The 13,229-nt window shown below is 36.2% G+C and overlaps 1 protein-coding gene across 1 annotated transcript in view; it reads left to right on the top strand.

The window, feature by feature from the left end:
* The window catches only part of GXYLT1 (glucoside xylosyltransferase 1), a 34,663-nt gene that overhangs the window by 8,314 nt on the left and 13,120 nt on the right, over nucleotides 1-13,229 (top strand). Inside the window, exons 2-5 of the mRNA XM_032687402.1 lie at nucleotides 160-252; nucleotides 10,228-10,402; nucleotides 11,387-11,512; nucleotides 12,369-12,620. Coding sequence (XP_032543293.1) covers nucleotides 160-252; nucleotides 10,228-10,402; nucleotides 11,387-11,512; nucleotides 12,369-12,620 — 646 coding nt within the window. The remainder of the gene's footprint in view (nucleotides 1-159; nucleotides 253-10,227; nucleotides 10,403-11,386; nucleotides 11,513-12,368; nucleotides 12,621-13,229) is intronic.

Here is a 13,229-nt window from a genome sequence, read left to right as displayed (position 1 = left end):
ACCTAATACCTCCTCCTTTGTATTCAAGTTGCATTGCACAGCCAGTTTTCTGTCAAGTAATTAGCTGTTCAAGTTGTATTTGAACTAGAAGATAATACATTTAACTTTGCCATAAAATCAGTGACATTTATATAGGTTATTTTTGTCTTATTCTGTTAGGTGTAAGAATTTGTCTGTATCTTTCTGGAATTCCTATTGGATGCTGCCCTCTGATGTTTGTGGAATGAACTGCTTTTGGGAAGCTGCTTTTAGGTAGGATCTGTTATTAAATAGTACTTTATTATTTGATTGCAGACAGGTGTAGCTGCTTTTTAGCAAGATGACAAAGCAAAATATTTTGATTGCTTCACATTCATTTCACCTGCTGATGTTGTGGTTTTCTTTAGCTGGGTTTTTCCTGTTACATTATGTTTTAAAATTGTAGACCCAAGTGTTACTACAGAGTAGATTTTTTTCAATTGTGTTGCTTCATTAAATAGAAACTTGCTAACATCTATTAAAAGCCTGCCTGAATATAGTCTGAAAAGTTAATGATAAATTATTTTGCTAAAATAAAACTTGCACAGTAATACCATGATGTAACTTGCAATAAAAACTGGCAGATACACTTAGTAGTTAAGTTCAGATTTTTTTTTAATTTAAGTTACATGTTTTATAGAATTTGAGGAGGGTACTTCATCCAAAAGCACTGAAACAACATTTTAGAATGTTCTTTAAGATACAGTATGTTAAAGCATAGACTGTGTCCTTAAAGTTGCATCTTTGAAAATAAGTTTAAATGTCTTGATGGGATGGTTCATATGCTTTAGGCTGCCAGATTACAGAAGTAACTTGAAAAGAAACAAGCTCCCTGACATTCTTTAACCTGCATAGCTCTCTTCAGTGTATAACTAAAATTTAAGTCAGTTTTTCTTATATTTAAAATTTTGCTGATAATCCTTTCAGATCAGCAGATTTACCTTTTCTTCTTAGTATGAAGCTTGAATATTTCTGGGGAAGCAAAGGGGAAAAAAGTTTAGCTTCACAAGACTTAATGTGTTTTTGAAAATTTTGATTGTGGGAAAGACTTTAGATCACCTATTCCCATATTCTTCTCTGCTTGTGTGTTGTCAGTGCTTTTTGAGATCATCAGTTGCCAAGAAGTTCCTTAAAGAGATTGCTTAGATTGCTTTTTAGTGTGTTAGTGAACTGTGCCTGTAATTTGGGACTGCTGAGTTTTTCTCGCTGCCCTTGGTAGCCAGTGTGTCAATCCATAGTGATTCACCTGACTTTGTTAGGCAGATTTATCTGTCTGAATGGACTTAATTAACTTCTTTTTTCCTCAAAGGTTAGCTTTTGCGAGTCTGGCTTTATGAAGTTTAGCATAGTGGGGTAAAACAAATATCAGTGCTGTAGTGGTTGAGGGTGTAGGGGCTTATCTTATGCTTAATGGAGGGACAGGATGTGATTGTAAGCTTCATTTAATCCTTGAACATCTGAGCCAGTCTAACTCTTGTCTGTTGCTGAAAGAGGACAGGGCCTTGCTGTCTTCTGACCCTATTGACCATGATGATGTCCATGAACTCTCCACAATACATTCAATGTAATGCACTAAAATAGCAGCAAACTTCCTTTCTGGATTTTCTGTCAGGCTTGAGGCAAGTGGGACCTTGGAACCAGAAGTGGAAGACCCCATGCACTTTATTCACACATACCTTAAGTTGTAACTTGTATTCTCCTATTAAGAATGCCACATGTGGCTGTGAAGACAAGTCAAATTATGCGTTGATATGACATTACTGGATGAGTCCACTTCCATGATGAAACAATTGCTATGGCGAACCCCTAATATTTTCAGAATTTTGTGTTTAACGTTTAATTTTGAAAGTGAAAGAAAAAAAGCTACTTAAATGAGTAAAGGGGGTGTGGTGTTCAGCTTAATAATTTCAGATTGAATTGGATTATTTTATCAATATATTGCTATTAAATTAATCCCCATATGTTGTGCTGACTCAGGTGCTTGTTGAATTCCTCAGTGAGATGCTCTAACTTCAGAGTGGGCCAGCATGCTTACCCCAAACTTATTCTTACTCTGTTTAATGAGTTCAGGATGTTGGAGAGATGCAGTGAGTCTGTGTAAGAGAAGTAGTGGGAAAGATGGCAGAGAGAAGGAGAAAGAGTTTTGTTTAACTCTCAAAGGAAAAATGTGTATTGTACTAGGTGCACTGAGAAGCTGAGAGGTACTTCAAATGTGATACTTAGTAGTTGTTCTCAGGTTTGCAGTAGGATTTTTGGAGGAAGAGGAATGAACTTACTTGCATGCAAGTTTATTAACCACAGCAAGTGAAGTCTAGCATTCTTTTTTCTGAGACTGTATTTGTAGGACCACTAGAAGATTCTTCATGAAGAATCTTTGAAAGCTTTGTCTGTAAAGAGTCAACATTGTGGTTCTGGATTGGGTATCTTTTGAAATGAGATGATTGTCCTACCACAATAATGTCTTTATTCCAAATAATTTCATCCTGGGTTGACTAAACCTATGTGTTCATCATAGGTGTGATTGTTGTAGTGAGGTACAGAATAAAGCTGGACTATGAAGAGACTATGATAGGGAGAGGGATATGAGAAAAACCTGAGAGTTACATATCTGATTGAAATCTAGGATAGCTAACTCCACTGCTTATAAACATGCCAACAAGATAATGGGAATCCCAATGAATTTCCTTGTAGTAGAAATGGCAGAGCCTGGTCACTGAAATGTACTAGCACATATCTTTAATCTATTTTGCCTGATTTAATCCATGAGAAGAGAACAGCACTGTTTAACCAGATCATAAATCAGTTTGTGAATGGAGTTTCTAATGTTCTATTCTTGCTGTTTCAATAAATTAACCAAATGAGAAAAGCAGATCATACAGCCAGAATATCTTTGCCAATAGTACAGTCATAAAATCTATCTCAGTGTTAGAATGTCTCCTTTCCATTTTCCAATGAAGTTCTTAATATGTTGGGAGGTAGTCCTTCAGCTTTTTCATTTTTAAGCCTTTTTGTCAAAAAAACTTAGCTTGTTACCTCTCTATTTCTAACTTGAAATTCCAGTGAGCTTTTTTTTCCTGGATGTCAGAACCACGGGGATTTGTTAGTCCATGAGAGAAAGAACTTGGCACAGACATTTTTGAAATGCAGATTGCTACATCATTTGCTCTGATTAGCTCCAAGTGTATAAAGTGAAAACTAATGTTTTTTGGATTTGTAAGATTCAAGTACATATGCTAGAAGTGTTGGAGACATATAGAGGAATCTGGACAATTTTTAGGAGAGAGGTGTATATATAGACTTTAGTATAACTCATGCGATAGTTCATTTGAAATCAATGAGCTCTGAGCGGGTGCTGATTGTAATAATGGATAATAAGGATCTTGTCTCTTGAGTTAATGATTATAAGATCAATTGCTTATTCTGTATGTGGGAAGAATTTTGTAGCTATTCTGCCCCCACATTTTTTACCACCAATCTGATTATCAACTTTATTGAGAGAGAATGTCTTGTGTTATGCTTCTGACACAGAGTATTTGTTAGCTTTCACATTGACACAGGAAGCATGAGATCACTTTTACATACAGTGGTATGGATTTTATCAAAATTTTAAAAATGCTGATAAAGGTAACAGGCTCAAGTTTTGCATGGTCTAGATGATGCATATCTCACCTTTCAACGTGTTCAGTGTCATCTAGCTGGAATGGCTGCTTATTTCCTACTGGGACTGATTAAGAAGAAATTCTTAGGGTTATCACTATGGCTATCTGACCAGCCTGATTTCAGTTGTTGCATGTTGACTCTAAGTGGGTTTTAACTTGCGTTGCTTACTAAAAAAGAAAGTTTTACTAATTTTTGAGTATATTGAGGTTCTTGTGGTGTGGATATAGTGAGATGAATTGTGATAGTTCCGAAAAAAGGGACTTCTCTAAACTAGCTAACTAGCTAGAGGATAAGATTTCAGACTTTTGTAGTAAATTTAAAATTATTAATATATTGTAACTTCAAACCTAATCTACTGAGTTGGCAATTGAATAGATTACATTTGGATGTCATATGCAGTGGTATCATTAGCATACTTTTACAAAATAAGCTCTGATTATGACGTTTTTAATTCAGCGCAGTAGTAGAATGTTAAGCTGAATAAAAACTAGAATTTTCATCACTTTAAACTCCAGATAATGGCTGTAGTTACCTTCATCCTACTTCTAATAAGTGTGGGAATGATTTAACAGCTGCATTTTAATCAGTGTAGGCTTTGCTACCTTCTTACTTCCATGCTAATTGTAGAAAACACCTCTATGGGTAAAATATTTGCACTGATAATGTGATTGGCTCTTTATACCGAAGAAGAAAACACATTTGCAGGAGGCTTCTGTTTGTTCTTTTAGTAAGTGTAAACAACTTTAACACAGATGAGCCTGACAACCTAGTTCATTTGGTTATAATATCAAGGAAACATTGTTTAATGGTGTCGTGGAAGGACTGAGAGACTTTATTAAGCGACCTCATTTAGGAAGCTGAATACTGGATACCTCACATGTTATAGACATTTCAGAGAAAAGATCAAAGAAAAGCAAGGCTACTGTAGCTTTTTCAGAACAAGTGTAGGAAAACTTGCTTTGATGTAGAATAATTTTTAAAATGTTTTGTGTAACCTACGAAATAATTCTTACTTTTTTGTATTACTGGTATGTAACACAGTGGGGGTACATAAAAACTAGTGGTGCAAGTTAGGATGATGGCAATTTTCTCAGAAAGTGACAAATATTTTTACATAGTTCAAAACTCATGCAATTAGATTCAAAATGATAACTCCTAAATGAATGGACCAGAGTAAAATTTAAAAGGACAACTGAGGTCAATTTATTGCTTCAGTTCTTTATACAACTCTGCTCTGGATGCTCACCTTTCCTTCCTTGGCTCCTCCAGACATGTTAAGGCAATAGGAGAGGACAGCTTGATTACCACCGTGTTTGTGTAGGGAGCTTCACGTTGACCCCTAGGCATGTTCTTGGTAGTACATCAGCACATGAGGAAAACTGGAACCCTAGTTCACCAAGTTTGTAACAAGGAAGTAAGATGGACTTTGGCTACTTTGTGCCTTTACATAATAACAGTGTGTCTATACTTGAATGTAGCTTAAGAAAAGGGGAAAAAACTGCCCTGTTCGCACTGACACTGCTTTGAAGGTACCCAGGTCATGCTGTAACAGTGTGGCTGCCCTGGAAGGTATGGAGCCTGGAAGGCAGCAGTGTACCTATGCGGCAGAAGCAGGTGATGTGCTGTGATCTCACTAAAACAGAATGGGGTTGGGATAGGCTTAATGATCACAAATCAGATTCAGTTGTATACAAGGTGTTCTTGAGAGTTTGGTACCCTCTCACCTGTATTCTTCATGTGTTATGTGAGAATAGGAGAACCCTACCTTAAACAAATGCAAGTGACCCCCACTGTGGTACCTTGTGTCGAGTTTGGAGGACAGAACTAAGATTTTTGTGGAGCTGGTGGGTATTTTAGTGACAATAAAATTTGAGTTGTTTGTTTTTTCCAAGAAGTCCAGCTGGGATGCAGTGAAGGTTCTAGAGGAGTAACCTGTCAAAACATACCTTTGTAGCTTCATAATTTTAATTGACCTAGAAAAGCTAATTTAATATACAATGCATCATGGTAAACATCTTTAAATAGCAGGCAATGGCTTGACAGATAGGCTCTGGAAAACCTTGTAGCAAGTTTATTGAGCATATCCAGCTATGTTCCTCTCAGAGGTTATTAACCCCACAGCAGAATTAATCAGTATAGAATGAAGGTCTACACTTGACACAGAAATACTTCAGGGCAAGGCTTGTACCTCACTTTATGCTGCTGCTGAGCAGCATGTTTTAAAGTATATGGTTTTGTTCTCAGAGTGTCCAAGTAGATCATTTAAAATGTTTTCTAAACACATGGGAGTATGCGTGGACCTCTGTCTCAAGTGCTTTATTTCATTTATTTTTACTATCCCTACCCCTCATGTGTAATTAGCACCCTCAGACAAGTGAAGTTCTCTTATTTGTCCCTAGAGACTGAAATCCTGTCATGGCATCCAGGTCAGTATCTTCTACTGGGTTACAGCTGCATTCTTTCTTTTGCATTTTAGTTACCAGAAGTTTTTCTTTCCCTGCAGGAGCTAGGACTCCCACATTACTGGAGGTCTTTTTTTTCCTCTAGGAAGTAGGGCTGTCAAGTTTTCTTTGTGAGTCTATCCAAAATACTTACTAAAATAGACTTTGTATTTCACTCTATCGCTTTTTCTGACTTCTCCACTAAGTTCTCCCATACCAAAAGAACAGGCTATTAGTAACTAGAAATGTGCATATAAAAATCTACATTTGTATTTTTTGTGTTTTCCACGTTGCCTCTCGACAATTTTTTTTTCAAAGTATTTCACTGTTGAAAGTGTCTTAACCCTTTCAGAACCTGTATTTGAGGTTCAATAAGGGTTCATACCAGAGCTGTGATACTCTGATACCAGACTGGCTCAGGTTCAGAAAAGTTACTGTTCTTGTAAAATAAATTTTATTTTGCTCATTGTCAAGTCAGCTACTGAACTGCTAAGAAAATTTTATTGCTGAAAGATCTTATGTCACTTGGTCATACCAGATACCAGGATGTCTAAATGAGCATATTTCTCCTTTCCCAGGCTACTGGTGAGGTAGTTGCATGCCTAACTGGAGTGGAGAAAGATGGGGAGAAGGGTTACAGAGGCTGGAAAATTCAGAAAGGAGAAGTAGAGAAGGGAGCAGTTGAAGGCAGATAATTTTGAAAGGAATTAGGGGAAAGACCAAAGCCATGTAGGCATAATATTAAAGAAGGGAGTGAGACAAGTCATAGGGTAGATAATTGTCTCTGTGGGTGGGACACGTTCATATTAAAGGTAAGACTATAGAGCTCAAGTTGATAAGCTCTGCTGGACAATTTACATTTTATGCTGCCTCTAGTGTCAGGAAGAGGAAAAAGTGATGAAAGATGCTCCCAGCTGAGGGTTAGTGGTAAGTAGTTAGTGTCTTTGGATGAAGGATAGGCTTTCCCTCTGGGAGTGGAGGGAGGTGTATATGCAGGGAGAGGAGCAGCACTGAGGCCTGGTTACTGAAAAGGAGGCTCTAGTTCTCAGTGGTCTCTATGCAGGGAAGTCAAATGCAACTTACAATCACTAAAGAATGTCTCTTCTCACTAAAAGAGTCTGCAGTAAGAACCACAATTCTGGAGTCTCATAACTTCTGCCTTAATATATTTCTGAGATCTAATCAGATCACTCAATCCCTTCGTAATGGGCAGTCCCCAGAGGGGATGGTGGCCTGTTCTTTCCAACAGTTTCTTGCTCCATCTGTTTCAGGGATAAAACTTTGTTGTGAACTTATGGATTTGAGTCCAGCTGTTCCCCATGTTGTACATGCTGAAATTCAGTTGTTGTTAGTTCTTTCTAAATTTTTTGCCTTTAAGAATTATTTTTAGGCACAGATTTAAAAAATTGAGTCAGAAATTCATATAGCAGAGATTGTATGAACAAAGCAACTGTAAAAGCATTTTAATACAATCAGTCATTTTTTTGTTGTGTGGTTTGAAATGTTCTTTTATTCACAGATGTCACTAGATGTAGAAATAATAAAATACAGTCTTTCAATCTCAGTACATTTTAGAATTGCTTTGGCATAATCTTTGCCATACCTTATTCATGAAAAGCCATGTGTTACATGTGGTTCAGGAGCTTGGCTTGCAGCTGTGCAGTTTGTGTTCATTTTGCCCTTATTTATAACATGACCTTGTAATATCACTGTAGGCTTTCATGACTTCAGGGCTTAATTATTGTAATTCCCTTGTCAGTAGATTAGTGATGAGGCTAATCTGCTGCTTGCAGCTTGTTCAAACTGTAGCAGTGTACTTACTTGTGGTTTTCAACTGCCCTCATCATATTCAGCTTGCATTGTGTTTTTTGCATTACTACTTACTACATGGTGTAATGTTTAAATTAGCTTTATGTATAAAAGTCTGAATGGGCATGCCTTGGTTACATTTCAGGATGGTTTGTGTATGTGTTAATCTAAACTAATTTTTCATATTTTGCTGCAAGACTTACAAAAGGTTTCAGTCTGCAGATTAAACCGTCTGAATATAGATGTCTGCATATTGGTGTCTATGTCAAGTAAACAGTCATTAGAATTGAAAGAGCATAGAGGTTGATCCAGGTGACTAGCCATTTGGTTGCTGAGAAGTAAATGGTTAGTGTTCATCGAGGAGCACTTGGGTATCCTAGAAATCTCATTAGGACTAATAGATACAATATTGTCTTTGAAGCACCCAGTCCTTTTGGAATGGCACCTGGAGACCAGGTGCAATATTCTAGAGCTTATTAAATGGCACTACACCTGTGTTAAAAATTGATTCAAGCCTTAGGTGTTTACTTTGAAATAAGATGAATTACTGTCTATACTCCATAACCTGCTCACTAGATCTCTGTTGACTTTAATGAGACTTGGGACACAGTCTCATATGTGAACATCTTCACGTATGTCCCCTGTTTTGGATCTGAATCTGACCTATGAGGTCTTTCATCCATGGGATTTTTAATAATACCCCAAGCCTTGACTGAAGACTGGCTGCATGTTTTAGTTAAAATTTTATTAATCTTAAATCTCTGGAATACTGTATTTTTTTTTTTTTGTTCCATAGCATTAAATTCTTTCAAACCTCAGAATGTTTTTTAAATGTAGCAGTTATTTATGTCACTAAAATTCAGCAGTTTTACAGTGATAACTTTGCCTATATTTTCCCTCATGTAACTGAAAATAATGAGTATTGCTCTTCTATGCCTTAAAGAAAAAAAGGCATATTTACACACTATCTATTGTATGTAAAGGAAAACTTATATGTACACAGTTGCATAAATTGGATGGAGATTGTGCTAAGAGTCACATCTGTTAATTGCTGTTTTGAAACGTCTCTGTCTGACAAGTTTCTAAGAATGGGTGGTTTGTCAAGCATTTCTCTATTGTTACTAGTTTAGGAAAGCATTTTCTAACTTCAGTATTGGTTTTGTCTGCATAATTTGGCATTAAACTTGTAATTTAAACCTTCAGATACTCTTAGTTTTCTGTTATCCCCTCTCTTCCCATGCAAAGAGCTCAATGCATATTGTTTTGAAGATGGCCTTTGAGTTGATGTATGTTTAAAATCTTTGGAAGCTTTTCTGACTAATTAAATATCTGAAATCCAGGAGAATATGGTTTTAGGTTTAGTTAATGATATTTACCTGATGATAATTTTAGCCTATTGTATTAAAGTAATGAAATAACTTCAAAATGTACATTGTAAAAGCCATTCCAAGCACTTCGCATCATAACTGTTGCACAGGTATCTTCAGGAGTAAAGGTTTTCCCAGTCCCCGCACCTTGCAGTGGTTTAGCCTCAAGGACATGGACGGTGCATGTGGTCAGTGTACCTGAGGGATTTTCCAGAACCACTGGGAGCACGAGGGCATTCCACAATACAAAGCCATCTGAGCTATTAGTCTGCTGCCTCTTCCAACCCAAGTTATACTCCTGCAAGATTGAAGTATAGGAGAAAACTTTTTGTGTTTTGTCAGTGCTTAGATGAAGTGCTGAAGCATGGGTTTGGCAAAGAAGGACTTACTGGAGCAGAAAATGGATAAAACGCCTAGATCAGTCAAAAATGTTCTTAACAGAACTTCCTGAAAGTAGAGGTTATCTCACTTCTGCTGTTGAGTTTAACTCTGCTGTATTTGTCATTTTTATCCCAGGGAAAGGGAAAAAAATTAACTCATGTATAGACTGAATGTGCTATCACCCTTACACATTTCAATGTAATTTCATGTAGTCTTTCCTTTGAAATAGCTATTTTGATGAAATTCCCTGCTATTAATGGATAATAAGGTTACTAAGAAAGTAAATGTTTGTGTATTTTCTGTATAGCTCTCCTATGCCTGGTTTTTCCGTTGTAGGCTGGAATAGTGGGAGTGAATATGAGAATGGTTGAGGTTAACGTAATCTATATGTGGTATAATGGTGAAGTTTGCATGTTCTGTTTGAGTTATATTTTGCTGGTTTAAGTATGATAAAGGGTATTTTGTTAAGTTACTTCCTGCAGTAAATAGTAGTACTTTTCTTTAAGCTGGTGCTAGAAATAATGTCAAATGAAAAAATATTTTTATATCAGATATGATTATATGAAAACACATCCTTCTGAGAAAATGCATCTAGCAGTGGTGGCCTGTGGTGAAAGACTGGAGGAAACTGTTACAATGTTGAGATCAGCCATTATTTTCAGCATCAGACCTCTCCACTTTCATATTTTTGCTGAGGACCAATTACATGAGCGTTTCAAAGACATAGTAAGTATTCAAAGAATGAATTCAATCAATTTGTAGCACAATTTGAGTAATATATTGCAATTTCTTTACTTGGGTAGTAGTTGTTTGATACAGTGACAGAAATGCAGTGGTCTAGAAATAAGATAAGACATTTGTAAAGTTAAATGGAGATTTTTGAGGGTTTTCTCCTGTGGAAGAGTGCCAGTTGCTGATATCAAAGTTCCTCCTAGAGATAGACCAAATCTTCCTGATTTGTCACCTTAAATCTGTGAAATACAAACCTATGTTCTGAATGCAAACCAGTTATCTATTATCTCGTGTGAGCTTATTTAAAGTTAGCTTTACAAGAAAGTATTAGAGATCTGTCCTTTTTTGTCCCTCTGCTTACAGCATGAGTCAGCCTTGAATTGTTGAGACAAACCGAAAACCAGTTTTTGAAAATGGTAGATATGGTTATGTCTGATTTTAGTAAATTGTAGTTAATGAATATAACATTATGACTGTAGTAACAGTTTTAGAAGCTGACTAGGATATAACTGTGGAAGGTTTTATTATTTTTGTGCTTAAAATGTCATATTAACTGTGACATGAATATGTTATACATGCTTATGTGTATATGCTAATGTTATGCGAACAGTAACTGGCAAAAATGGAGTAAGTTATTTTAAATTTAGAAAGACTTCCTGTTATTTCTCCTGTGGAAACTAGTTGAGGGGAGGAGTTTTATTTAATGTACTTACTTTTTGTAAATACTAATTTGTTTTACTTCCCCTTCCTTTTGCATATGTTGTGTTATGATGTGTTTTCTTCATAATGGCCTGCAGGTGCCCTTTTTTTTTTGATTATTTTGATTAGCTGACAGACTTTTGTAGTTCAAGAAGCATTTCTGTTATGAAGAAGAGATGTTGTAGTTGTGTTCAATTATGAATTTGAATGGGGGATTGATTTATTTTTTGTAATAGAATTGAACTGAAGTAATTTCTGTGATTTCTTCTTTTCATATAGCTTGACGAATTCCCCTATGAAGGAAAAGTTAATTACACGTTATATCCAATAACATTTCCAACTGAGAGTGCAGCAGAATGGAAGAAATTGTTTAAACCATGTGCTTCACAAAGGCTATTTTTGCCAGTAAGTTACTCTGTAATAGGACAATGAAGTCTGTTTATGAAGGATCAAGCTGTCCTTGTTAAGCTGATATCTACTTGGTTTAAAATGAAGGACTACTACTACTCCTGAAAGTTACTTTTATGACATCCTAAAAAATCCTGTGAATTTAACCACCTTCTGTGGCACTAATACCCTATGGAATAAAAGTCCTTTTCTCACTTGCTGCATTATGGCACAGTATCCTCAGAGAGAAATATAGGTCATGGCATCCTCTCAGAGGTAAGAAGGATTTATCACACCTCATCTGGTCATTTGTTTGGAAAGTTTCCTGCATGTGTGGGTCTGAGAAGTGTTAGAGAAAATGAAACAAGAAATGGGCTATTGTTGCCAGTGTTTTGTGCAGCCTTTTTTTACTTTGCTCGTCTAAGACACTTCAAAAATCATTCTTCAGGTTTGATGAATTAGAGCAGTAGCAGCTGTCTCCCAAACACTGTCTCTTCTGGGGCTTTTACATCTCTCCCTTTTTTGATTATCTGCATGGGAAAGCAAGGGAACAGGAGCAAGATAGGAGCTCCTGTTAGAGTAATGTTTCACCTGGCCTGCAAACCTACTCCTGAGGAGCCCTGGCATATAAAATGTAGACCGAGTGCCTTTGCATTACTATTCTGTTTAAAACCTCTGTTTCCGTTACAAAAATTCTTTAAAATGAGAGGAGTGATGGCAAATTCATTGACTGCAAACTGTCAGCCTAAAATGAGTTTATTTGCATATGGCAAAAATGTGTTAAACTTTATTGTGTAATGGCAGCAACTTCTGTTTTATGAAGAGAAGTTCAAGTAAACTAAAAGGTTTGGCTTTAAATTTCTTTCTCTCACAGTTAATCCTCAAAAATGTGGATTCACTACTGTATGTTGACACCGACATCCTGTTCTTGAGGCCTGTTGATGATATTTGGTCTTTTCTGGGAAAATTCAACTCCACACAAATCGCTGCAATGGCACCAGAACACGAAGAGCCTCGTATTGGGTGGTATAATCGCTTTGCTAGACATCCCTATTATGGAGTAACTGGAATTAATTCTGGAGTCATGTTAATGAATATGACACGTATTAGAAGAAAATATTTCAAGGTATGTATGTTGGCTTTATTGCATTTTCTGTGGACTTAAGTATTTTAATTCTAATCCTGTTTCAAATTCATGTGTATTTTTCAAAATCTTTTTCCTGTAATTGTAATAATCTTCTCAAAGTACGCTGTTTAAAATAGAATATAACTGTTTTTTAAATGTCATTCACTGTAAGACCTGGAATTCTCGAATGTCAAGTGTGCTTGATTGTTTTAATTTTTCTTAGTTCTGAGAGATCCTTGACTTGGTAGAATTTGCTCTAAATTACATTTGCCAGTAGATATGCCAGCATTTTTAATTCAGTGTAGCGATCCCAGAAAAAAGTTAAAATAAACTTGTACCATGTGTAGTTGTATGACCAGGAGGTGGTGCTAAAACATTTAGTAAGGTGTTTAAAACGAAGGTTTCCAAATTTTGATCTTTTACATTGTAACCAGGTGGTTATCACCCTAAGTATCTTTTTATTTACTATGAAGTCATAGTTTTGTAGACAATTTAGTTCGTCATGATAGTATTTACTGCTGCATGCATGAAAGCAGTGCACACAGCAGTAGAAATGGACGTTGCTTCTCAAATGGGAAGTTTTTTTCTTACATACTTGAAACACAAGGA

Source organism: Chiroxiphia lanceolata, chromosome 5, assembly GCF_009829145.1.
Source record: "Chiroxiphia lanceolata isolate bChiLan1 chromosome 5, bChiLan1.pri, whole genome shotgun sequence".
Taxonomy (NCBI): domain Eukaryota; kingdom Metazoa; phylum Chordata; class Aves; order Passeriformes; family Pipridae; genus Chiroxiphia; species Chiroxiphia lanceolata.
This window is presented reverse-complemented; position numbering and strand designations above follow the sequence as displayed.